Source organism: Pseudophryne corroboree (genome assembly GCF_028390025.1).
Source record: "Pseudophryne corroboree isolate aPseCor3 chromosome 3 unlocalized genomic scaffold, aPseCor3.hap2 SUPER_3_unloc_8, whole genome shotgun sequence".
NCBI classification, from domain to species: Eukaryota; Metazoa; Chordata; class Amphibia; order Anura; family Myobatrachidae; genus Pseudophryne; species Pseudophryne corroboree.
In genome coordinates, this window is record NW_026967574.1 from 1,800,115 (window position 1) to 1,826,640 (window position 26,526).

The 26,526-nt window shown below is 47.8% G+C and overlaps 1 protein-coding gene across 1 annotated transcript in view; it reads right to left on the minus strand.

Moving 5' to 3' along the window:
• LOC134984780 (zinc finger protein 585A-like) overlaps positions 1-26,526 on the minus strand; it is a 126,138-nt gene that overhangs the window by 87,634 nt on the left and 11,978 nt on the right. Inside the window, exon 2 of the mRNA XM_063950273.1 lies at positions 15,976-16,082. Coding sequence (XP_063806343.1) covers positions 15,976-16,082 — 107 coding nt within the window. The remainder of the gene's footprint in view (positions 1-15,975; positions 16,083-26,526) is intronic.

Sequence of the window (26,526 nt, forward strand, 5' to 3'; positions counted from 1 at the left end):
CATACCCCTGAGATACCACCATCTGCACCCAAGCATCTGTTGTTGACCTTTGCCATATGTGTGCAAAATGAAGGAGTCGGCCAACCCTGGAATCCTCCAGGCGGAGGCCCGTCTCTTCAGGCTGAGGGTTTCTGTTCAGGTTTGGAAGCTGGCTTTTTACTAGCCCACTGCTTCCTACCCCTGGATTTAAACTGGGGTTGCTTAGGCTCCTCTTTAGCTTTCGCTTTGCCAACGAAAAGAGCGAAATTTTAAACCCTTGGACTTAGGGTTATAGGTAGCCGGAAATCTGACCTTTTTCGATTCAGCCTCTGATTCTAGGATATCCGATAAAGGTTTTCCAAATAATATATTACCTAACCCATGTAAGTTGTACACTGTTTTACCTTCTCCCCAAGATTGTAGCAACAAGGAAGACGAACCCAGCATGATGTCAGCCCTCGCCCTGGCAGCCACCATACAGGAAACTCGGGTGGGCACTGCCCAACCAGAAAGGGCAGTGGCAGCGACAGCCTGCGAGGGGGCGGATGAGATCGTGACCACTGGTAAGTATGGAACAGTCCATTATGCAGAGACAGTAACCCCCTGTATTATAGAGACAAATAAAAACAATGTGGTCGAGTTACACCAGGTCAGGGTGATTGCAGTTCCCAATGGGAAAACTGATAGTCAGCGGGTGACCCCCATCAGGAACATTGCTATGCATTGTCCATGGTCCCGAACAGAACTGAGGTCAATTATGGCAGAATTCCCCGACCCCAGAAATAATCTAGTCAAATGGCAACAATATATAAAGGAATTGGGACATTCCTAAGAGCCCACAAATAAAGATTGGCGGACAGTGTTGAGAGCGAGTCTTCCCCCTAATATTGACATCCCCAAATTTATCACAGACTGCAGGCTAAATGCAGAAGTGCCACTCACTGATGATTACAATCTGGAGAATGTCAGGCAGATCAACATACAACTAGGATTGTATTTCCCAACTGTTGTTAAATGGAATAAAATCTTCTCCATACGGCAGAAAGAAAGTGAAACGGCATCCGAGCATTTCCACAGTGCTATACAGGAAATGGCTAGATACACTGGGGTAGAGGATATTAAGAAAATTGCCAACCACAGGGAGGTAGCTGTCTCTGTACTAATGGAGGGGCTGAAGGAGGCACAGAGGATCAGAGTGCAAACCTCCCTACTGAATTGGAAGGGTATTATGGTAACTGCATTAAGGGAATCAGCAATTGACCACGACCGTAATATCCTCAAAACCAGGGAGACACACGGGGATCGGTTGATGATGGTAAGCATTCAGGCGCTGGAAGGAACGTCAACCCAACCAAACCCCCAGACCCCTGAAGACTGGAGGAGGCCCGCAACATGTTTTCTTTGTAAAAGGGAAGGGCATTATGCCAGGGAGTGTACAAGTAATAGCACACATAAATATAGACCCCCTAGACCAAGATACGAGCCACATAACTACACACATAGGCGGGATCAGGGATCACACAGGACAGAGTACGAGCCGCATAGAGGGGAAACAAGGAGGTACCCACCACGGAGGGACTGGCAAACCCCCGAAAACTTACCGTTATCCCCCTCACATATTGTAGCTGCCAATGCCCCACGGGAGGATCCAAGACCACAATAGAGGTTAGGTCACACCTGTAGTCTGCAGCCAGTGAAATTGATTGCTGGCCTTGGAAGTGAACCTAAGGTCATGGTCAATGTAGCTGGAACACTACAACCATTTCTTGTAGATACAGGGGCGGCCAGATCTGTACTCAAATCTCCAACCGGTATATTGACCACGGGCAAAACCATTTCGGCTATGGGAGTAACGGGAAAAGTGCAGCAGTATCCTTTGACTAGACCTGCAGAGGTTACGATAGGGCCTTTGCATACCAAACATTCATTTTTGTTGGCCGTGTTGGCCCCGACTAACCTACTAGGCAGAGACTTGTGTAAAATGCGGTGTGTCATATATTGTACACCTGAGGGTGTGTTTTTAGATATCCCTGAAAATCACGCACCGGAAGTACGATATGTTAGACATACCACAAAGGCTAATGATGCACTCTACCGTTCTAGACACTTGTCCATCGCAGGTAGAGGAAATTATCTCGCAAATACCAGGTTCCCTATGAACCAAAGATGGACAGAACACTGGATCGATGGCGAATGTAGCCCCAGTAGTACAAATAAAAGATGGCAGGATAGCTCCAAAAATCCCCCAGTACCCTCTGAAGCCAGAGGTGGAATTAGGAGTTTACCCTGTCATAGAACGGCTGCTACAGCAGGGCATCCTAGTCAGGATGTCCAGCCCAGCTAACAGTCCCATCTTCCCCGTGAAAAAGAGTGGGGGGAGTGGATACCGGCTAGTGCAGGATTTAAGAGGGATAAATAAAATAGTCAAGTCAATTCCCCGTAGTGCCCAATCCAGCGGTCATTCTCATGCAGATCCCCGCAACCTCTTCTTACTTCACTGTGATTGACCTCTGCTGCTTTCTTTTCTGTCCCTCTCCACCCCGACAGTCAGTACCTTTTCGCCTTTACTTACAGGGGAGTACAGTACACATGGACCCATCTACCCCAAGGCTTCATTGACAGCCCAAGTATTTTCTCCCAAACCCTGCATGACTGTTTGCAATCCTTTCAACCTGAAAATGGGTCAGTGCTAATACAATATGTTGATGACTTGTTGTTGTGCTCTGACTCATTTGAGTCGTCCCTGGCAGATACTAAACAGCTTCTGTTTCACCTCTCTGAGACAGGACACAAGGTTTCAAAGGATAAATTGCAGTTGTGCAGGACAAGGGTTAAGTATTTGGGACACTGCCTGACGCAAGGACTGAGACCCCTTACCACTGACAGGATACAGGCCATCCGCGACATGACTCTGCCGCAAACCCAGCAACAAATCCGCACCTTTCTAGGAATGTGTGGGTACTGTCGGAATTGGATTCCAGGGTTCTCTATTTTGGCATTACCAGTGCAAGAAATGGTCTCATCAAGCAAACCAGACCGGGTCTCTCATACTGAGGAATCTGTTTGAGAGACTAAAAGAGTGTTTGTCACAAGCACCAGCATTGGGAAATGCCAGACTATGAGAAACCCTTTGAATTGTACGGAACAGAAAGTGCTGGCTACGCGGCAGGAGTCTTAACCCAGAAACATGGTGATGCCAGCAGACTGGCAGCCTACTACAGCACACAACTGAACACTGTAGCACGGTCTCTCCCTACTTGCCTACGAAGTGTTGCAGCCATCGCTTTGTTGGTAAGTAAAAGTGAAGATGTAGTGTTAGGACATGACTTGACCATCCACACACCCCATGCAGTGTCAGCCTTGCTAAATTCTGCCCAAACCAGACATGTCTCATCTACCAGGTGTACAAAGTGGGAACTGTCATTGATGGCCCCTGTAAACTTCACCATCAAAAGGTGCAGCACACTAAATCCTGCAACTTATTTGCCAAGTGTGCCTTGCACAAAGGGTGGGAGATGAGAATGATGGTGAAGGAGGATTTAGTGCAGACACTGACATGCATGACTGTATGGAATACCTAAACCAGACCTTCACTGCAAGACCTGACATCAGTGACAACCCACTAGAGGACGTAGATTTTACCTTTTACACTGACGGTACTTGTCACAGACAGACGGAATCAGGAGACCTGTGCACCGGATACGCAGTTGTAGATGACGAAGGTATCATAGAAGCTGAACCCCTTGGTCCACCTCACTCAGCACAAGTCGCTGAACTGGTAGCACTGACCAGACCATGTGAGTTGGCAAAGGGTAAGTCAGCTAATATATACACGGATTCTAGATATGCGTTTGGAGTGGTACATGATTTCGGGGCCCTATGGCGCCTCAGAAATTTCATGACAGCAGCTGGCACACCCGTGGCGCATGCGTCACACATCAAAAGACTGCTGACGGCAATACAGGAACCTGACAAAGTGGCTGTTATCAAGTGTAAAGCGCACACTTACAACCAAGACCCAATCTCACTTGGTAACAGCCGGGCGGACGAAGCTGCAAAATCAGCAGCAAGCACAACCATACAAACCAACATCACACCACTGATGACATTTAACACTGTAAGCATGCAACAACTAATTGAAATGCAAGATTTGTGTTCCCTACAGGAGAAGGTCGTTTGGAAGGTGAAGGGATATGGTCAGGTGTCCTCAGGACTTTGGACAGATGGACACGGTAAGCCAGTGGCCCCCAGGGCATATCTACCAAGCCTAGCTGAGGCGGCACACGGTCTGACTCATTTGGGCAAAGAAGGTATGTCCAAGTTGGTGAGAGCCTACTGGAGTGCACCAGGGTTCTCTTCACATGCAGTTAAGAAGGCAATGACATGTCTTACTTGCTTGAGGAAGAATATTGGGAAGACAATACCGATGGAGCCATCCCATATCGTTCCTACAGACGGACCTTTCCAGGTAATACAAATTGACTTCATACAGCTACCACCCTGCAGAAATTTGAAATGCGTGTTAGTATGTACAGATGTCTTTTCCAACTGGGTAGAAGCATTCCCCACTGCCACAAATACTGCCGTGTTCACTGCAAAGAAAATCGTGCAGGAATGTGTGTGCAGGTATGGTATCCCTAGAATGATTGAAAGTGACAGGGGGACCCATTTTAAAGGTGAAGTCTTTCAGATCATGTGCAAACTGATGGGTATTAATAGTAAGCTGCATACTCCATACCGGCCACAGGCAAGTGGAAAGGTGAAGAGAATGAACAGCACTATTAAGAACAAGCTGAGCAAAGTGATGGCTGAAACTGGACTGTTGTGGCCAGAAGCTTTGCCACTAGTATTGTACAGCATCAGAACCACTCCCACGTCACTGCTTAACTTATCACCCTTCGAAGTTCTTTTTGGTCGACAACCGCATGTAATGATAGACCCCCAGGATGATTTGAAATGCAATAACGAAATAACTGTGCAATATTTGGTTAGGATGAGCCAGCAACTGAGAAACCAGCAAAGGAATCTAAAACTGGCGATTCCTGACCTACCGAACAGTAATTGTCATGTCATTGAACCTGGGGATTTTGTGACGATTTGAAATTTTCTGCGCTCAGGTTGCCTCATTGACAGGTGGGAAGGACTGTACCAAGTTTTATTGACCAGCACAACAGCACTGAAGGTCGGCGAAAGAGAGACTTGGGTCCACTCGTCCCACTGCAAGAAGGTTGTTGACCCGGAGAAAACTCGTGACAAGGAGAAAGGTGAAGAGAACCTCGAATCACTAGAGAATCTGTTCCGGGAAAGTTAAAGAGGCAGGACTGTTGGACGGCACCTGAGCGTGGAGAGCAGAAAAATCAAGGACAGTTGGCAAAGATCAAGTATGTTTGGCAAAGCCAAGGATGGTTAGCAAAATCAAGGATGGTTGTCGTACCATTTTTCTTTTTTTTTCACCTCCCCACTACATTTTTCTTTTTTTCTCTCGTCCTATTTTTGTTCCTAACGAAATGGATCCATCCCAAGAGACTGTTTCGTATTTTTCTGGTGACTCTGTTCAGGACAATTTGTTTTTGTGAGGGCCCCCCGAGACGTCGAGCAAGTATCTGGAATGGGGTCTGATGGAGAGTATGGATTGGTAGGACCCCAGGATCAGCGTATCACTTTGGTCAGAGCTGGTAAAAGTAAGATCTGGTAGTCACAGAGCTCGGAGAAAATGTGAAGGGTTGTTGTCTGATGAAAACTGCATATGTAAGTACTGCGATAACATAGTCGAAGATAAGTGAATCCAGAGATATCAGTCAATCAATAATATCGATATTGACAAACATCCTTTGAGTGACTATCACTCATTAGTGGGTACGATTTTAGACCAAACAGAATGCTGGGTGTGCTCACAAGTACCTCAAGGACAGAGTAAATCGGGATTAGTGCCATACCATTTAACGATAGATGAGGTACTTGGGTTACACGGAGGGAGACCGGTGGACGTAAAGTATAATATATCTAAGCCCCCTAGTCTAAAGTTTCAACCTGACCAATTTTAGAAAATCTGGAAATTGGGAAGTGATATGGAACAATCAAACAATGACCTTTTCATTCAGAGCAGATGGAGGAGTCATTGATACCAGGCTTGTACATGAGATAGCCACAAGTGGAAGGTTCTTCAGATACAGGTACACACGTGGGGCTAAAACCATGTGGGCTGGAAAAGTGGCGCAGGGCTATTGTGCGCACATCATTCAGCCAAGTACTTGTGTCGAGCAGATGAAAGGACTGGGGACAGGTTTCTTCAGAAGAATAATATATGACATGATATTAATGCATACTGTCCCCTATATTCTCCCAGACAATGCTTATTTTATTTGTGTAAAGAAAAGCGTACAAGTGGCTTACTCCGAGCTCGGAGGGAATGTGTTATATTGGCAGAGTACTACCAGAGGTTATGACCATAGCACATGACAAAATGAAAGATATTCACAGCAACGCTCAGACTCCTTATACTCAAACCCATTATGAACACATTGTCAAGCGACACCTCATAGAAAGGACCGAGGCAGCAGCCTCAGATTTGATCCATGAATCCACCGGGATTCAAATTCTTCTCGCATTAGATATCACCCATACTGCCAGGGGAATTATAGATTATAGGTACATCCACGCGCTGGCGACCTTGATAGAGAATATCACAGAGATGTATGATGACACCTTCAGGTATACGGGCAGGGAACTGCAAGCCTACAAGAAGGAGCTGGTCCAGCACAGAATGGTCCTGAATTACGTCACGGCTGTGACAGGTGGGTACTGTGTTACTCTGGCAACTCAATATGGTGTGAAGTGCTGTCCGTATATTACGAACAGTACCGAAGACCCAACGGAGATCATAGATCAAAAGATGGACGAGATCTTGCAGTTGAAGTGGGGAGTTCCGAAGGAAGCACAACCTTACCTTAACTGCTGTGGGTAATGAACTGACCGGCTGGGCCTCATGGTTGAACCCACTCAAATGGTTCTCAGGATTGGGAGAGTGGGCACAGAATGTAATTGCCAGTGTGGGAAAGATCCTTCTCCTGATCTTAGGTGTCATAATTATTGGTTTGATATTCAGGTGTGTTCGAATTTTGACGCGGCGCAAACACAGCACAAATTTGATGAGTCTAAGGAGCGAGGGCGTTGTTACAGCAGCAGATTTGATTTATGACCCATCCGTAGAAACAGTGTTATGATAAGGATTGCAAATGAATTTCATGACCTGTTTCTGTTCACCATCTTTCTGTTTTCCCCTCTACCCTGAGACCTACCAACCGGAACCAACGTTTCATCATAGTAATGTCATTTTGTATGTACCTTTACATGTCTTACTCTCATCTCTACAAACTCTCAGTTATTAATACACATAGCCAATAAATGTTATCCATAACAGTATACACATACGAATCCCCACAATGTATCATCAGATAAATGTGCTCCCCATTTATTATATAGCTCGGTGGAGTTTGTTGGAACATGTACAGACCCTTAATACGGGATGAGAAGGAATATAGGCCCTCATTCCGAGTTGTTCGCTCTGTATTTTTCATCGCATCGCAATGAAAATCCGCTTAGTACACATGCGCAATGTTCGCACTGCGACTGCGCCAAGTAACTTTGCTATGAAGAAAGTAATGTTACTCACGGCTTTTTCATCGCTCCGGCGATCGTAATGTGATTGACAGGAAATGGGTGTTACTGGGCGGAAACACTGCGTTTTAGGGGCGTGTGGCTAAAAACGCTACCGTTTCCGGAAAAAACGCAGGAGTGGCCGGAGAAACGGTGGGAGTGCCTGGGCGAACGCTGGGTGTGTTTGTGACGTCAACCTGGAACGACAAGCACTGAACTGATCGCACAGGCAGAGTAAGTCTGAAGCTACTCTAAAACTGCTACGAGGTTTGTGATCGCAATATTGCGAATACATCGGTCGCAATTTTAAGAAGCTAAGATACACTCCCAGTAGGCGGCGGCTTAGCGTGTGTAACTCTGCTACATTCGCATTGCGACCGATCAACTCGGAATGAGGGCCATAATGAATACTTTGCGAAGCCTAGAAGCTAACACTGCACGATGATATATCCTCCTCAAGCAATTACTCATACACACACGCTTTTTACTTCAAGCAATTACTCATACACACACGCTTTTTACTATCACACTAGGCCACTCATTTCCAAATTATGACTTTTTATTCCTCTCTCCAAGGTACATACTCAACCATTGTATATTGTATTATGTAAATATTTTCTGCATTTTTAAATATTCGTGGCAGTTATTGTTGACTACCAAAGGGTGGACTGTCGAAGTCGAAAATATTACACACCCACACTACACATACAAACCTCATTCAGAGTGGTCTCTGTGCTTGCACGTGTTCGGCCGTGCGTGCGCATACTCGCACGCAGCGTACATGTGCTCGCAGGCCGTGCGTATTAGCGCGTGGTATGAGTAAATACGGTAGCATACGCATAGAAAAGCCACAAAGACATTTTTCATATTTCATTCACTTAGTGCATTATTTACACATAGTCTACACGCATCACACCAGCAACTTACACTTACTTGGAAGGCACAGCAAAGGAGGTATTCACCTTTACAGGATGTGAGGGGACAGAAATAGGTCAAAACATAGTGTTTGGTATCCACATGTACAGTAAATTATGGGCAACATTACGATAGCAGTCTGCATGTAATCGCATGTTCCTGCGCATAGTTATGCGCAGGAATTAAATAATCATATCTTACTGTATTTACTGTACTCCTGACTTTCGGCGGGAACCCAGTGGCGGATTCCAGCAAGTACACCTGGACCAAGCAGCGCCCACCTGTTCGAACCAACCTATGACCCCTCTCGTACTGTAAATGACCTGCCCCATGACCTATGGATGAAGAGCTTAGTTTCTATTGTTATGTACTTTGGAATATTGTATAAAAGCCAAGCCTCTGGGCCGGTCTCAGTCTCATGCTCTTAAGGTCATCTATCTAGATCGACTGAGGACAGGATCCGGGTGGCGCAGGCGAACTAACGTATGTATACATTGGTTGTAGCTTCTTCTCTGTATTAGTGTTGTATTTCTTTGTTATCCCCTTTTGAGTAAATATTTGTTGCTGCTTTGGACCACAACATAACATACAAATACTGGTGTCGCATTCTGTTTCTGTTTAAGGTTTAAGGTATATTCAGCCACACGAGTAGCTACTTTGTGCTCACTACGTGTTGGCGTGCTTACGCAACTCGCGTACATTCACGATAGGGGTTTAGTGCATACACGTAGCGGCCGCAGCGGCCCGATTCATTTGCAATAAGGGTACTGGCTTTTCCTGAAAGTTAATCGAACTTGACAGTAGCATTCCTTTATGTGTGTGCTCATACGCTGGTAAGCCTGTACATGTGTTACTCACCCTTATATAAGGTATATTGCTACAGCAGAGTACGTGTGTGGAACAAGGTATTTTATATGCAATACACCATATAATACCCTGCAATCATCATCATCATCTGCTAGGTTCTAAACCACTTTTACACCCCCATCATCAGTGTCTTACCTCTATATTCTCAATAGTAATAAGGATGATGTGTGTACGGTAAGTATGATACAGAGAATTACATAACAGAATCTGTACAGCTGCCGCCATATTTCTGCTTTACATACGTGTGCTACTGACAGCAGTGAACATCTGAGTGAGAGAGCAGGAAAGGCAGCAGAGTCTGATGAGAAAGAGATTGGATCTGCCTTTGTAGGGCTGTACCACACCTGTCACCCCTGTTTGTATATAAAATAATAAATAAGAGGGGCGTGATCCATCCAGACATGCATTATGGAGCTCTCCTCACTAAGTGGCTTCTTATCTACCCTACCTGATAGCTCTCAGCCGCCGCTGGGACCAAGACCCAATCTATTAAGTCCCCCACTCCTCCTGCCCTAAAGCCACTCGCTACGCTCACTCTGGGCACCGTTCACTGCCGCAGCCTAGTGACGCTGCTGAAGCCATGGCCTGTATTCTGGGGCTAAGTGCGCCCAGTCTTTCCTGCACGCTCCAGCCACATGACTTGGAGACGCTTTTGCCTCAGGTGGGAGCACTTGCTCTTCCACCACTGCTGGGGACAGAAAGGGCTGCCAATAGTCACCGGAGCCCAGCGGTGATATTAGGAAGTGAGCTGGCTGCCATCTTGGATCCTGGTACCCGGCCATCGCATGCTTTGCGTTCAATAAGGTTTAACATTAATATAAGCTGCTAAATAAGTGTCCTGACGGCTGGACCGGGGTCACTACACTAAATTTAAGCATTTGCCTGGAGGTGAAACTACCTTCTATTTATATGGTACCACTATAATCTACTTCCTCTCAGTCTACATGCAGAGCCCAGTATCAAGTATCGTCTGAGTACAGCTCATTACACTCTGATTACATCCTCACAGTATATTATTTTGTGGATTTACTGAATGAATATATTTTGCCATTTGTGTCTCTCTGTGCTGAGTACTTCACGTCTGTGATCACACTGACCTCTAGTGGAATTTCTCGCTCATTACTGTGTTATTTGAGTTGCATTACATCAGGTTTACTTGAAATTTTGGCTCAGTTACCCCCGTCACCCTAAGAATGTAATTTTGAACTGAGTCATCTTGATGTAACCTCCTGACACCGTACTACTACTCCTTTTATATATAGATCGTTTGTATTTTCCTATTTCTGAGAGGTCAGTCTCTTTGTAGCCGGCATACCATGCCTCCAAAAAAGGTTAAAAAAGGTACCAAATCGGCCCCACCTGTATACCTCTTTGGTCGAGTGGTCCTTCTGAGACCACTACATCATCTGCTTCTTGTCAGATGCACAGCCCAGCTGTAATGGCTGAAGACGTCTTGGGACACTCTAGATGGTCCTGTTACTCTACGCTCTATACATTCTATGTTATTTACATTTAAGGACTGAAAACCTCAGAACTTAACTCTAACATTTAAGCTTTGAGGTCTGATATTAGTGAGATTGGCACTCGTACAGACTAAGATGAAAGAGATTGTTGTGTCTCAGAAAGATCTGATTTCAGCACATGACACCCTTCAGGGGGGTATATTCAATTAGTGTCGGATCCATTCCAACATGCATGTGTCGGAATGGATCCGACAACCCATGTTCAATCTCATCTCAATTCGACTTTTAAAAAGTCGAATTGAGATGAGGGACCCAGAGGAGGAGAGGGGGGAGGACAGCCGCGGGCAGACGGAGGAGATCAGCGCTACAGCAGCGCTGGGGGAGGATGTCACACAGCCGCCAGACCTCACGGCAGTGTCCACCCGGCTCCAGCAAGCGTTACCTCACTTGCTGGAGCCGGGTGGACGCTGCCGTGAGTGGCGCGGCTGTGAGACATCCTGCTGCAGCGCTGTGCTGTAGCGCTGATCTCCCCTGTCTGCCCGCGGCTGTCCCCGTCTCCCTGTGGCTCCCCCCTCTCCTCCTCTGGGTCCCACATCTCAGTCCGACATTTTTTTATGTCGGCCTGAGATGATCGGAAACGGAGCCAAATCCTGTCGAATTTGGCCCCGTTTCACTCAAAAGTACGTGAATCGACAGCTATACCGCCGATTCACGTACTATTCAACAAGTCGAATTCCACGACTTGTCGAATAAAAACTGCTGGGACTGAATAGGACAACAATCTTTTCGACAGACGGCAGTTTTCGACCCTAATTGCATATACCCCATGGTCTCTATTCATGATAAAGTCATTGATTTAGAAGACAGGTCTCGGAGAAATAATATCAGAATAATAAGCGTTCCGGATTCTGTTACAAATGCTGAGCTTTCTGATTATGCCACGGTCCTCTTTTCAGAAACTTTCACCGAAGGCTTCTGTCACGGACCTTCTTATTGATAGGATCCGTAGATTCCCTAAGTTTAAACAGGCCCCTATCCAAGCACCGAGGGAAACTCTGCTCAGGGTCCACTTTTTTCATATTAAATAACGCATTCTACAGGCTGCTTTGTATTCCTCGTCCACAACTGATTGCCTGGATAATGTGCAGATATTTACAGATATTTCTCCTGTGACACAGGCCAAAAGGCGTCTATTCCACCCAAGGAAATATGCAATACAAATGGGGATTTCCTACTAAGGTTATTATAATGCGAAACGGCGCCTTCGTAGTGATACCTTCACCCAAGGATGGCCCTGCTATACTGAAAAAACAAGATTTATGGTAAGAACTTACCGTTGTTAAATCTCTTTCTGCAAGGTACACTGGGCTCCACAAGGAATTACATCGGGGTGTAGAGTAGGATCTTGATCCGAGGCCCCAACAGGCTCAAAGCTCTGATCTTCTTCCCAAGATGCATAGCGCCGCCTCCTATATCACCACGCCTCCGTGCACAGGAGCTCAGTTTCGTTAACCAGCCCAATGCAGTGGCAGGTACCAGAGACGACAACTGCTCGTAGCCAAGCACACCACACACTCACCACCACCGGGGAGGGTGTCAGTGGCTATGTCAATACTAACCCAAAAAAGCTAAGTGCGTCTGGGTGGGTGCCATGTGGAGCCCAGTGTACCTCGCAGAAAGAGATTTAACAATGGTAAGTTCTTACCATAAATCTTGTTTTCTGCAGCGGGGTACAGTGGGCTCCACAAGGAATTACATAGGGGATGTCCCAAAGCCGTTCCTCACGGGAGGGGACGCACTGTAGTGGGCACAAGAACCCGGCGTCCAAAGGAAGCATCCTGGGAAGCGGTGGTATCGAAGGCATAGAACCTTATAAACGTGTTCCCTGAGGATCACGTAGCCGCCATGCACAATTGTTCAAGGGTCGCACCACGGTGGGCCGCCCAAGAAGGTCCAACCGACCGAGTAGAATAGGCCTTAATGGTAACAGTAGCTGGATGACCAACCTGTACATAAGCATGTGCAATCACCATTCTAATCCACCTAGCCAGAGTCTGCTTGGAAGCAGGCCAGCCATGTTTGTGAAAACCAAACAATACAAAAAGAGAACCAGATTTCCTTACGGAGGAAGTTCTCTTCACATAGATACGGAGAGCCCGTACCACATCCAAAGACCCTTCTTTGGGAGACAACTCAGGAGAATTATAGGCCGGAACCAAAATCTCCAGGATAAGGTGGAAAGAAGACACCACCTTAGGCAAATAACCAGGCCGCGTTCGAAGAACCGCCCGATCACGTGAAAAATCAAATAGGGAGACTTGCAGGATAAGGCACCCAAGTCAAAGACCCTTCTAGCTGAAGCAATAGCCAGCAAGAATAGGACCTTAAGGGAAAGCCACTTCAGGTCAGCAGAGGCAAGAGGCTCAAACGGAGACACTTGCAAGGCCTCCAAAACCACCGACAAGTCCCAAGGGGCCACAGGCGGCACATAAGGAGGCTGAATCCTCAAACACCCTCAGTGAACGCATGCACATCAGGTAGGGTGGCAATCTGTCTCTGAAACCAAACCGACAAGGCAGAAATGTGAACCTTGAGGATGGCCAGACGCAGGCCTAAGTCCAGGCCCTGTTGTAGAAAGGTCAATAGTTTGGCCATACTAAACTTGAAAACGTCATGATCGTGAGACACACACCAACTAAAGTAGGCATTCCAGACCCTTTGGTACATTCGAGCAGAAGCCGGCTCACGGGCCTTCAACATAGTTAGAACGACCGCTTCAAAAAAACCTTGGCCCTCAGGATGGAAGCCACAAGGGCAACGCCGTCAAAGCCAGACGGGCCAAATCCTGGTAAACACAAGGGACCTGAACGATGAGGTCTGGCCGTTGTGGAAGTAGAAGGGGACGATCCCACTAGAGACCCAATAGATCGGAGAACCAGTGCCATCTGTGCCACACTGGAGCGACCAGAAACAGGTTTCCCCCTTCTTGCATGAACTTCCGTATTACACTGGGCAGGAGTGACACCGGAGGGAACACATACGGCAGCTGAAAGTTCCATGGAATTGCCAGAGCGTCCACGAACACAGCTTGAGGATCCCTTGTCCTTGCTCAGAAAACCGGAACCTTGTGATTGCGTCGAGACGCCATCAGATCCACATCTGGATGGCCCCACGTGTCCATGAGAAGTTGATACACCTCCGGATGGAGGCTCCACTCTTCTGCGTGTACGTCCCGACGACTGAGATAGTCCGCTTCCCAGTTCAGGGCGCCTGGAATGAACACTGCGGATATGGCCGGCAGATGGCGCTCCGCCCACTGAAGAATCCGTGATACTTTCCTCATTGCCATGCAGCTTCGAGTGCCGCCTTGATGATTTATGTACGCCATCATGGTGGCGATGTCCGACTGTACTTGAACAGGTCTGTTCTGTGTTAGATGCTGGGCCATTGTCAACGCATTGAACATTGCCCGCAGCTCCAGAATATTTATCGGGAGTAGAGACTCCTCCTTGGTCCACCGACCCTGAAGAGAGTGCTGTTCCAACACCGCGCCCCAACCTCTCAGACTGGCATCCGTCGTCAGCAGGACCCAAGCTGGATATCCAGAAGGGACGGCCCCTGCTCAATCGTTGGTCCTGAAGCCACCAGCTCAGTGATAGGTGGACCTTCGGAGACAAGGAGATCATGAGAGATCTGTCGGTGAGACAGGCCGTCCCACTTGGTCAGAATTAACATCTGCAGAGGGCGAGAATGGAATTGAGCATACTCCACCATGTCGAAAGCTGACACCATGAGACCTAGCACTTGCATTGCCGAATGTATCGACACTTGCGGACGAGATAGGAAGCATCGAGTCCTGTTCTGAAGCTTCAGGATTTTCTTCTGAGACCAGAACAACTGTTGGTTGTGAGTGTCCAGTAACGCTCCCAGGTGTAACATGCTCCGAGCAGGCACCAGGGAGGATTTCTTCCAGTTGATCTTCCACCCATGGGCTTTCATGCACTGGACCGTCAGATCGAGATGACACAGGAGAAGATCTGGGGAACTTGCCAGGATAAACAAATCGTCCAAGTAAGGTAGGATCCTGACGCCTTGACGGCAGAGTGAAGCTGTCATGACCGCCATTACTTTGGTAAAAACTCGGGGAGCCATTGTCAAACCAAAGGGTAACGCCCGAAATTGGTAATGAAGGTTGCCAACCACAAACCTCAGGTACTGCTGATGAGACACTGCGATAGGAATATGCCGGTAGGCATCCTGTATGTCCAGGGAGACCATAGTCCCCAGGCTCCATGGCCAGAACAATAGAGCGCAGAGTTTCCATACGAAACTTGTTGACCCGCACATGTTTGTTCAAGGACTTCAGATTGAGAATGGGCTGCGAGGACCCATTCGGTTTCGGGACTAGAAACAGCAGCGAATAGTACCCCATGCCTCTCTGAGCCAGAGGCACCTGCACTACCACTCCTGTGGTCAGGACGGAATGTATCACCGTATGCAGAGTGTTTGCCTTTGTAGGGTCAAAAGTAACATCTGTCAGGCAAAATCGATGAGGGGGACGAATCTTGAAGGGCATGGCGTTACCTCGAGTGACGACTTCCCTTACCCAGGCATCTGAAGTGGTCTTCAACCATTCCTGGGCAAAACATAGAAGTCAGCCCCCCACCCTGGGATCCCCCAGAGGGAGGACCGCCCCATCATGCAGCAGGCTTGTCAGTTTCGGAAGCAGGCTGACAGGCAGCCCAGGCTCGATTCAGTCTGGGCTTGGCGGGTCAGGAAGCCCGAGCTTGCTTCGGGTACGCCTGACCTTTTGCTTTACCTGTAGGACGAAAGGGCAGAGGGAAAGTACTTTTAGCCTTCTGTGCGGAAGGAGCCGTACTAGGTAGGCAAGCTGTTTTAGCAGTAGCCAGATCAGCCACAATCTTATTGAGGTCTCCTCCAAAGAGAATGTCTCCATTGAAAGAAAGCACCTCCAGGGTTTTCCTAGAATCCATATCCACCGACCAGGATCTCAACCAAAGGATACGTCTGGCCAAGATGGACGTAATAGTAGCCCGGCCGCCAACACCTCATTAAGGTACAGAGTATCACTGACCTGGATTGAGAGAGTTGAGAACTCGGGGGTTCTTCCGTTGGTCGGGAAGAGGAACCGCAGCTGGGCCGGAGTAGAGACGGCCGGATATTGGTCTTCCTAATGCAGAACTAAACGGCAACAAAAGTTTGTGAATAATGCTGAAGAGATACTAAATGATAAAGGACTTGTGAGTGTTGCTGAACAGCACTGAGTTGACGAAGGACTGAGGATGATGCTGAAGCACACTGGGTGGTGAAGGACTTGTGAACGATGCTGAAGAACACTGTGTGAGAAAGGATTGAGAGCGTTGCTGAAGCACACTGACAAAGGATTTTGAGCGTTGCTGAAGCACACGGTGACAAAGGATTGAGAGCGTTGCTGAAGCACACTGTGACAAAGGATTGAGAGCGTTGCTGAAGCACACGGTGACAAAGGATTGAGAGCGTTGCTGAAGCACACGGTGACAAAGGATTGAGAGCGTTGCTGAAGCACACGGTGACAAAGGATTGAGAGCGTTGCTGAAGCACACTGAACGGTGAAAGCACTGAAGTTTGTTTCAGCTAGGAGACATGCTGAAAGCTGTAAGCACTGGAGTTCGTTTGGCAGAAAGTCTCGCTGAACGCTGGTTGCACTGGTGTCTGTGATACAGAGAGACACACTGGATGCTGGAAGCACTGGGGTCTGTGCAGCAGAAGAGCACGCTAAATGCTGTAAGCACAGGAGTTGAAGCAGCAGTAGGGCACACTGAATGCTGGAGCACTGGCGTTCACTTTCAAAGAAAGAGATGATACTCAGGCGCCGGGGCTCTGCTTTTGAATTCCCCGCCCTGGTTTGATTAGCAGGGGGAGCCGATGATGTCACCCGCCCACTGCATCTCTGTGGACGCCGGGTGTATTGGCGGCGTCCACACTCCGGAGGACCGGCGGAACCAGCGCCAACAGGAAGCCGGGACCCGGAGCCCACCAGCGGGGACGTCCGCCGGGAGACCCAGCGCACCTGGAGAGGTAAGCGCGGCGGCCGTGGCGCCGTGACACAGAGAAGCCGTGGTAATATACGAGAGACATTGTCAAGCATGCTCAGATGCGTCGGTAGGCTGCTCCGCCCCTAGCCTCTGAGCCCACGCCTCAACAGCCCAAGTTGCTGCAATGGCTGGCCTATGCACAGCCCCCGGTAGGGTGTAAATCGCTTTCAAACAACCCTCCACACATCTATCCGTCAATTCCTTCAGAGAGGTGACGGTAGTTACTGGCAGAGCAGAGGAAACAACCATACGTGCCACATGAGAATCTACAGGGGGAGGAGTTATCCAATTTCTTACATAGCTCGGCAGAGAGAGGATAGCGAGCCAACAGTCTCTTATGCGGTGTGGATCCCGTTCCCGGATTATCCCATGAGTCCTGACGTATGTCAGCCAGGAGTTGAGAACGAGGTAAACCTATCCGGCTCTTTAGAGACAGCCTCAGGCTCAGAAACATCAGACACCTGACGAATGAGCCTAAATGCTTCAATCAAATCAGGGACATCCACCAATGATTTCCCTTCCCCATCAGAAACAACTGTGTCAGTGTCTGTGGGATCAGTAAATGTACCATCCTCCTCAGAGGAAGTATCTGGGATAGCAGTGGATTGGGAGGGGGTAATGGCCTGTTTAGAAGATGACAGTCTTAGGTGGGCGAGAGTGACACTTAGATTTAGTCAGTGACCGGTTCAAATGCTGTAACTGAGTGGAGATTTGATCTGCCTATGGCGGATTAATAGCAGGGACCATAAACTGCTGCATTGGCACAGGTGGTTCCACAGAGGTTGCCAATTAAGTTACAAGCGTGTTTAACAGCGTGGAAAACGTAGCCCAAGGTGGGCCCGGTGATGCCCCAGGGGGGGTAAGGAACCCCCTGAACCAGAACTCTCAGCTGCCATATTTATCTCCATCAAGTCTGCAGCCTCACTACCACACAGTGTGGGAGAAGCTCCAGCGTCGTTGCCACGTGTAGCAGACATAACTATGTGCACAATATCGGGCAACCTGGTACAAAGTGTAGCAGCCATATACCTATCAAGAACTCTTCAGTAAAGCGTGCCTAAGGTAGCAAAGACCGTGAGTTCAAGAGATATAGATTATATGGTGACTATAAATCACAAGTAAATATACACCGTCCGTATATCTTGATACAATCCTATATTATACAGAAAGAAATCTGATACACTTAGTCCCTCAGGTATAACAATATAGGAATAGCCCGCTGAGTGAAATACTCTGCAATAAGGCAGCCACGCAGAAGCTACATGCACACACACACACATATATAGTCACACACGTACCATGCAAACATTATACACCATAAACTGCACTGGACTAGCAATACAAAGTAATACTCAGTATGGCTATAAGTGATAACAATAGATATAACAATATAGGAATAGCCCACTGAGTGAAATACTCTGCAATAAGGCAGCCACGCAGCAGCTACATGCACACACAGAGATATAGTCACACGCGTACCATGCAGAAATTATACACCATAAACTGCACTGGACTAGCAATACAAAGTAATACTCAGTATGGCTATAAGTGATAACAATAGATATAACAATATAGGAATAGCACGCCGAGTGAAATACTCTGCAATAAGGCAGCCACGCAGCAGCTACATGCACACACACATATATAGTCACACACGTACCATGCAGAAATTATACACCATAAACTGCACTGGACTAGCAATACAAAGTAATACTCAGTATGGCTATATGTGATAACAATCGATATAACAATATAGGAATAGCCCACTGAGTGAAATACTCTGCAATAAGGCAGCCACGCAGCAGCTACATGCACACACAGAGATATAGTCACACACGTACCATGCAGAAATTATGCACCATAAACTGCACTGGACTAGCAATACAAAGTAACACTCAGTATGGCTATATGTGATAACAATAGATATAACAATATAGGAATAGCACGCCGAGTGAAATACTCTGCAATAAGGCAGCCACGCAGCAGCTACATGCACACACACATATATAGTCACACACGTACCATGCAGAAATTATACACCATAAACTGCACTGGACTAGCAATACAAAGTAATACTCAGTATGGCTATATGTGATAACAATCGATATAACAATATAGGAATAGCCCACTGAGTGAAATACTCTGCAATAAGGCAGCCACGCAGCAGCTACATGCACACACAGAGATATAGTCACACACGTACCATGCAGAAATTATGCACCATAAACTGCACTGGACTAGCAATACAAAGTAACACTCAGTATGGCTATATGTGATAACAATAGATATAACAATATAGGAATAGCACGCCGAGTGAAATACTCTGCAATAAGGCAGCCACGCAGCAGCTACATGCACACACACATATATAGTCACACACGTACCATGCAGACATTATACACCATAAACTGCACTGGACTAGCAATACAAAGTAACACTCAGTATGGCTATATGTGATAACAATAGATATAACAATATAGGAATAGCACGCCGAGTGAAATACTCTGCAATAAGGCAGCCACGCAGCAGCTACATGCACACACACATATATAGTCACACACGTATAATGCAGAAATTATACACCATAAACTGCACTGGGCTAGCAACACAAAGTAATACTCAGTATGGCTATATGTGATAACAATAGATATGACAAAGCACAGTAGGTACTGGATGTATATCACAGGGTGTTTGTACCACACAACCCTGACTGTATGCGCTCTTTCTTACCTAACACAGTCGCAGTGACAGGTAGAATACTAAGTGTCCTATAGGAAGCACAGAGCTGGCAGTCAGGCGGTTCCACAGAGGACGATTTGCCCCAGCAATCCCAGGAAACAGCAAAGCTCTATGTGTAATGGCTGCTGAACTGGAATGAGGGAGAGATATGCAGCTCCAGGGCGGGAACATTGCAGAAATGGCACCCTGGGGCTGGGCGAAGGGGCCTCAGGTCCGACCTACTCCCCCTGCTGGCATCCCCACCGGGTGTGTGGGCAGTAAAAAGAACGAGTGGGGGGACTTTGGTACAACATCCCCCCTGACCTGTGCCCATAAGATAACCCTGGTGGCTAGAGGAACATCAGCCCAGTAATCTGTGTCCACGCCAGCGCGCGCGCGGCCCGCCTCCCACGGCCGCACTGAATCGCGGTAAAGTGCGGGCACAGAGGCCTTACCATCCCCTGAACTGCGGCCCCACGATCCGGGAGGACGGCGGCGTGTGTGTGACTTACCGTGAAGAAAACCGGCGCCTCCGCTGCAGTGACCCGGCAACCAGGGCGCGGGAGTATACAGCGCCGCTGGGGGTGACGGAGTTGCAGCAGAGATGTCCATGAGATCTGCTGCAGCCTTGTAGATTATTTCATAAATCTTCTCTTTTTCTGTCAAGTTATAGCTAAGAATAGGCTGCCTGAGGCTACTGCAGGCACCAACTACAAACTGAGCTCCTGTGCATGGAGGCGGGGTGATATAGGAGGCGGCGCTATGCATCTTGGGAAGGTGGTCAAAGCTTTGAGTCTGTTGGTGCCTCGGATCAAGCTCCTACTCTACACCCCGATGAAATTCCTTGTGGAGCCCAGTGTACCCCGCAGCAGTAAATGCGATTTTAATGTCTACGGTAAATCCTTTTCTCGTAGTCCGTAGGGGATACTGGGATGGTCTTAGTACCATGGGGTATAGATGGAGTCCATTGGAGCCTGGCACTTCTTCAGAGTGTGCTGGCTCCTCCCCTCTATGCCCCTCCTGCAGACTCAGTCCAGGAAAACTGTGCCCGAGGAGACGGACATACTTTGGAAGGCGGAAAAGAGACAAGAAAGTGGTGAGAGAACGAACCAGCACACAACATAACAAGAGGATAGCAACACTAAACACAACTTGAAAATAGGGACAGCAAAAGCAGACCCAAACTACAACACACAAGAACAACTCTCGCAGGAAAATATCAACGCACAGAGGCGGGTGCCCAGTATCCCCTATGGACTACGAGATTTACTGCAAGGTATTAAAATCCTATAAACTCTAAAGTCCTAGGGGATACTGGGATGGTCTTAGTACCATGGGGGAAGTGCCAAAACTCCCAGACCGGGTGGGAGAGTGCTGAGACCCCTGCAAAACTGATTGACCAAACTGAAGGTCCTCAGTAGCCAAGGTGTTGAACCTTTAAAAGTAGGATTTTGGTACTTACCAGGTAAATCCTTTTCTTTGAATCCATAGGGGTCACTGGAGTACTCTTGGGATATGGACGGGCTTCCGTAGGAACACAGCACTGAATATTTAAATTTAGTCACACTCCACCCCTCCATATCCCTGAGCACTTACTCAGTGTTTTTTACTGAGCCGAACAGGAATTAAGAGAGGTTAATAATGGAGTATTACATATAACATAACTGACAATAACGAAGTTAACCCATAACGTTACTGACAACTAACAGTTGACACCCTAACCAGCACTTGTAACTTGAACCAGTCGGTGAAAATGTGTTACCATAAGATCCTCAGAACTAACCCCAAGTAAGTAAACTGCTCTGGGTGGGCGTCCAGTGACCCCTATGGATTCAAAGAAAAGGATTTACCTGGTAAGTACCAAAATCCTACTTTCTTTTTCATCCACTAGGGGTCACTGGAGTACTCTTGGGACGTACCAAAGCTTCCCCCGTGGGCGGGAGAGCAGTTTGGCACTTGTAACACTAGGCGGCCAAAGCTAGATGCTGATGCCGCAAAAGTATCAAACTTGTAAAAGCGCACAAACGTGTGCACTGAAGACCATGTAGCCGCCCGGCAAAGCTGCGTTGCAGAAGCCCCACGACCAGCTGCCCATGAAGTTCCCACAGAACGTGTGGAATGAGCGGTTACTGACGTAGGCGGTTGTAACCTAGCATGAAGGTAAGCCTGGCGTATGGTCAGTTTTATCCATCTGGATAAAGTTTGTTTAGATGCTGGCCAACCCATCTTGGCAGCATCATAGAGAACAAATAACGTATCCGTCTTACGAACTGAAGACGTTCGGGTTACATAAACGCGTAACGCACGAACCACATCCAGAGTTCCAGACTGTGCTGTCAACACAGGAACTACTATTGGTTGATTGATGTGAAAAGATGACACTACCTTTGGTAAGAAGGCGGGATTCGTCCGAAGTTCCGCTCTGTCATCATGAAACACCAAATACGGTGGCTTGCATGACAAGGCACCCAAATCCGAAACACGCCTTGCCGAAGCTAAGGCTAAGAGAAAAATTGTTTTCCAAGTGAGAAACTTTATATCCACTTGTTGTAAGGGTTCAAAATATGAAGACTGTAAGAACTCCAAAACCAGATTCAAGTCCCATGGCGCTGTAGGTGGAATGAAAGGAGGCTGTACCCTGATTACACCTTGGAGAAAGGTGCGTATAGACGGCAATAGAGCCAATCGTCTTTGAAAGTAAATTGACAAAGCAGATACCTGCACCTTTAGTGTAGATAAACGCAAACCTCCATCTAAGCCTGATTGTAGAAACAACAAAAGGCGGCATAACTTGAAAGCTGATGTCGGAAATTTCCGAGCTTCACACCAACCTATATAGGCACGCCATATTCTGTAATAATGAGCTGCCGTAACCGGCTTCCTAGCTCGTAACATGGTTGGTATAACTGAATCTGGAATACCCTCTCTTTTTAAGAGGGCGGTCTCAACAGCCACCCCGTCAAACGCAGCCGCGCTAAATCGGGGTAAAGAAAAGGACCCTGTTGTAACAGGTCTGGACGTATCGGGAGCGGCCACGGATCGTCTGCGAGTAATCCTCGAAGATCCGAGAACCAAGCTCTCCGAGGCCAATGAGGCGCCACTAGTATGACTGTGAGCGACTCTCTTTTGATCCGTTTTAGCACCAGAGGGAGCAGCGGAAACGGTGGAAACAGATACACCAGACTGTACGGCCACGCGACAGTGAGAGCATCCACCGCGACTGCCTTTGGATCTCTTGTTCTGGACACATACTGGGGCGTTTGATGATTGTGTCGAGATGCCATCAGGTCCACCTGAGGATAACCCCATCGCTGAACCAACATGTGAAACACTTCTGGATTTAATGACCATTCGCCTGGGTGAAGATCCCGACGACTGAGATAATCCGCTTCCCAGTTGTCCACTCCCGGAATGAACACGGCCGACAATATCACCTGGTGGTATTCTGCCCAATTGAGGATTCGAGCTACTTCCCGCATTGCCATGCGGCTTCTCGTTCCTCCTTGTTTGTTGATGTATGCGACCGCTGTCGCATTGTCCGACTGCACTTGGACAGGCTGAGAGCGAACCATGTGCACCGCTTGTCGTAGCGCATTGAAAATCGCGCGGAGTTCTAGAACATTTATTGACAGCAATTTTTCGTGATCCGCCCAGAGACCCTGGAGCTGACAATTTTGAATTACCGCTCCCCAACCTCTGAGACTGGCGTCCGTAGTTAGAATTATCCAATTGCAAACTCCGAACCGTCTTCCTGCGGTTAAATTGTGTTCCTTGAGCCACCATAGCAGAGAAACTCTTGCTATTGGTGACAACCTCACTCTGTGGTGAATCTGCAGATGCGAGCCAGACCACTGGGCAAGCACGTTCAGCTGAAATGGACGAGAGTGAAATCTCCCGAACTGAAGCGCCTCGAAAGCTGCCACCATTGTGCCTAACAGGCGAATGCACAAGTGTACCGACACTGTGCGTGGTTTGAGTACTAATTGTACTAGATGGCGTAGCATTTGTACTTTCTGTTGTGGTAGGTAAATCCTTTGATTGACCGTATCGAGAATCATACCTAGGAACTGAAGGCGTTGAGACGGAATCAGATGTGATTTCTTGAAATTGACAATCCAACCGTGGTGAACCAATACATTGTAAGTTAGCAGCGCATGTTGGGTAAGTATCTGTTGAGACGGAGCTTTGATGAGCAGATCGTCTAAATACGGAACTATCGTCACTCCCAGGGATCTGAGGTGAGCTATCATCACAGACATTACTTTGGTGAATACCCGAGGCGCTGATGACAGGCCAAACGGCAGAGCCTGAAACTGGTAATGGTTCTGGCGTATTGCAAATCGTAAGAATTTCTGATGAGGCTGCCAAATTGGAATGTGTAAGTACGCATCCTTGAGGTCTAGCGCAATCATAAATTCCTTGGTCTCTAACCCCGCAATCACCGACCGTAGAGACTCCATTTTGAATCTGTAGTAAGTTACGTACTGATTGAGGCCCTTTAAGTTCAATATTGGTCTGACTGAGCCATCCGGCTTCGGGACCACAAATAGACTTGAATAATAACCCTGACCCTGTTGGTGTACAGGGACCGGAATCAACACTGCCGAATCCAGTAAGGACTGAATGGCAATTTGCAAAACTGTCCTCTTGTCGTCCGACAGAGGCAAACCTGTCTTGAAAAACCGCAGAGGCGGAAGACAGTCGAACTCTATTTTGTAACCTTTTAACACTAAATTGCGAATCCAGCCCTCCGCGGACGTGTGGAACCACGCCCCATGGAACGTGTGCAGGCGTGCTCCCACAATTGGAGATCCGAGATGGGCTGGTAACCCGTCATGCCACTGGCTTGTCGGTAACCTTAGCGTCTTGGCGAGTTGTGTTGGTTTGATGGAAACCACGTCCTCGACCACGTCTAGCTGGCGTGGCTGATCCTCTGCCACGTCCTCGAAAGGGCTGAGGTCTAAAGGATTTGAACGAAGGTCCAGCGTACCTTCTTCTTGGCGCAGGTGGAGGCAATGGTAAGAACACAGACTTACCTCCCGTAGCCTCCTTAATCCATGCGTCCAATTCTGGACCAAACAACTTCTTGCCATCGTAAGGCAACGCCTCTATACTTCGTTTGACCTCTGCCTCCGCTTGATAAGTACGCAGGTAGAGTGCTCTTCGTGCCGTAACTAGCGAAGATGAAATACGAGAAGTGAGCTGACAGACGTCAGTAGACGCTGTACAGAGATACTCTACAGCCTCAATCATTTGATTCACCTGAATTATCAGGTTTTCGTCATGTAAAGCCGATTTGAGTTCTGTAAGCCATATTATGAGCGCCTTAGTGACCCAAATGCCAACCAATCCAGGTCTTAGCATCACACCTGCTGCTACATACATGGATTTAAGCATAGTTTCTATCTTACGATCTGACGGATCTTTAAGCGTAGTAGCTGATGGCACTGGTATGGTTAATTTCTTGGTAAGCTTTGACACTGAAGAATCAACTATTGGTGGATTCTCCCATGTACCCGTTACCGATTCTGGAAACGGATAACTAGACTTAAATCTGCGAGGTATAGAAAACCGTTTATCTGGATTCTGTCTGGATTCTACTAACATCTGATTTAGAGAATCCGACACAGGAAAACTTACTGGCGTCTTCCGTCGTTTAGTAAATATGACCTGATCATTGGTGAGAGGCTGCTCAGCTTCAGGAAACCTTAGCGACTGCCGTACCGCTCTGATGAGATCATCAATGCCGGAACTGTTAACATCCTCGCCGTCTGACTCCACTTCGCCCTCCTCCCCCTCATCGTGTTCCGTGAGGTCTGGGATGGAATCGTCAGACTGCAACATAGCAGACACTGGAAAATCATAAGACATATGAAAATTATCCCGTTTGCCCAAAATGGATTTGGACCCTACGCAAGGCTGAGACGCCTCCGGTAGTTCTGGCGGTCTCACCCTAGACTCAGATCTTAGCGTTTCTCGCTCCAGACGAGCAGCGGTCATTTCTGTCTGAAATTTCTCCAGTACATTTACTAACATACCCCACGGAGGGTCCGGTGATGAAATTGGTTGCAAAACCGGAGCAGAAATGGTATTCTGAACGGAATCCACAAAACATACGTTACATGTGGTAGATCCAACCGGTAACACACTGCCACATACTTTGCAAATATGCTTTTTAGTTTTTGCTGGTGCCTTACTCATTATGGCGACAGACAATACAATACACAAAACACAGACACCTGCACGACTCAGTAAAATAGCAATAAGGTGGCTCTGTATATATATCTGGCCCAGTGCAATACACGTGGCCAGTACTATAAAATTTGATCCCAAATTCCCACGAACACCCCTGCGCCTCCGGTGGAGAAGAGATGTAGGACAGGAACGTTCTGGAATCACAGAGGAAGACACAGGAAGCTGTTAAAAATGGCTGCCCTGCTATACTTATACATATAATCACAGTGCTGCATTCACTGATTATACTGTAATAATCCCTCTTGCAGTATTTTCCCTGATATGTCCCCCCTGTAATGGCTGTTTATCTTATTACAGCGGCAGCGCAGCGTGTGGGCCCCCAGCGGGTTAGAGCGCTATGTGCCTCGTGTGTCAGCTACCAAGGTAGCGCTGCTGTTCCGAGGTGCCTGGCCGGAGGCTGTGGCCTAACGGGCGGGTACCTGAGCGGGGGGAGCCGCGGCGCCTGCACGGAGGTCTGTGGCCGAACGTGCGGGCGCCTGAGTGGAGAGAGCCGCTGCGCCTGCACGGAGGTCTGTGGCCGAACGTGCGGGCGCCTGAGAGGGGAGAGCCGCTGCGCCTGCACGGAGGTCTGTGACGAA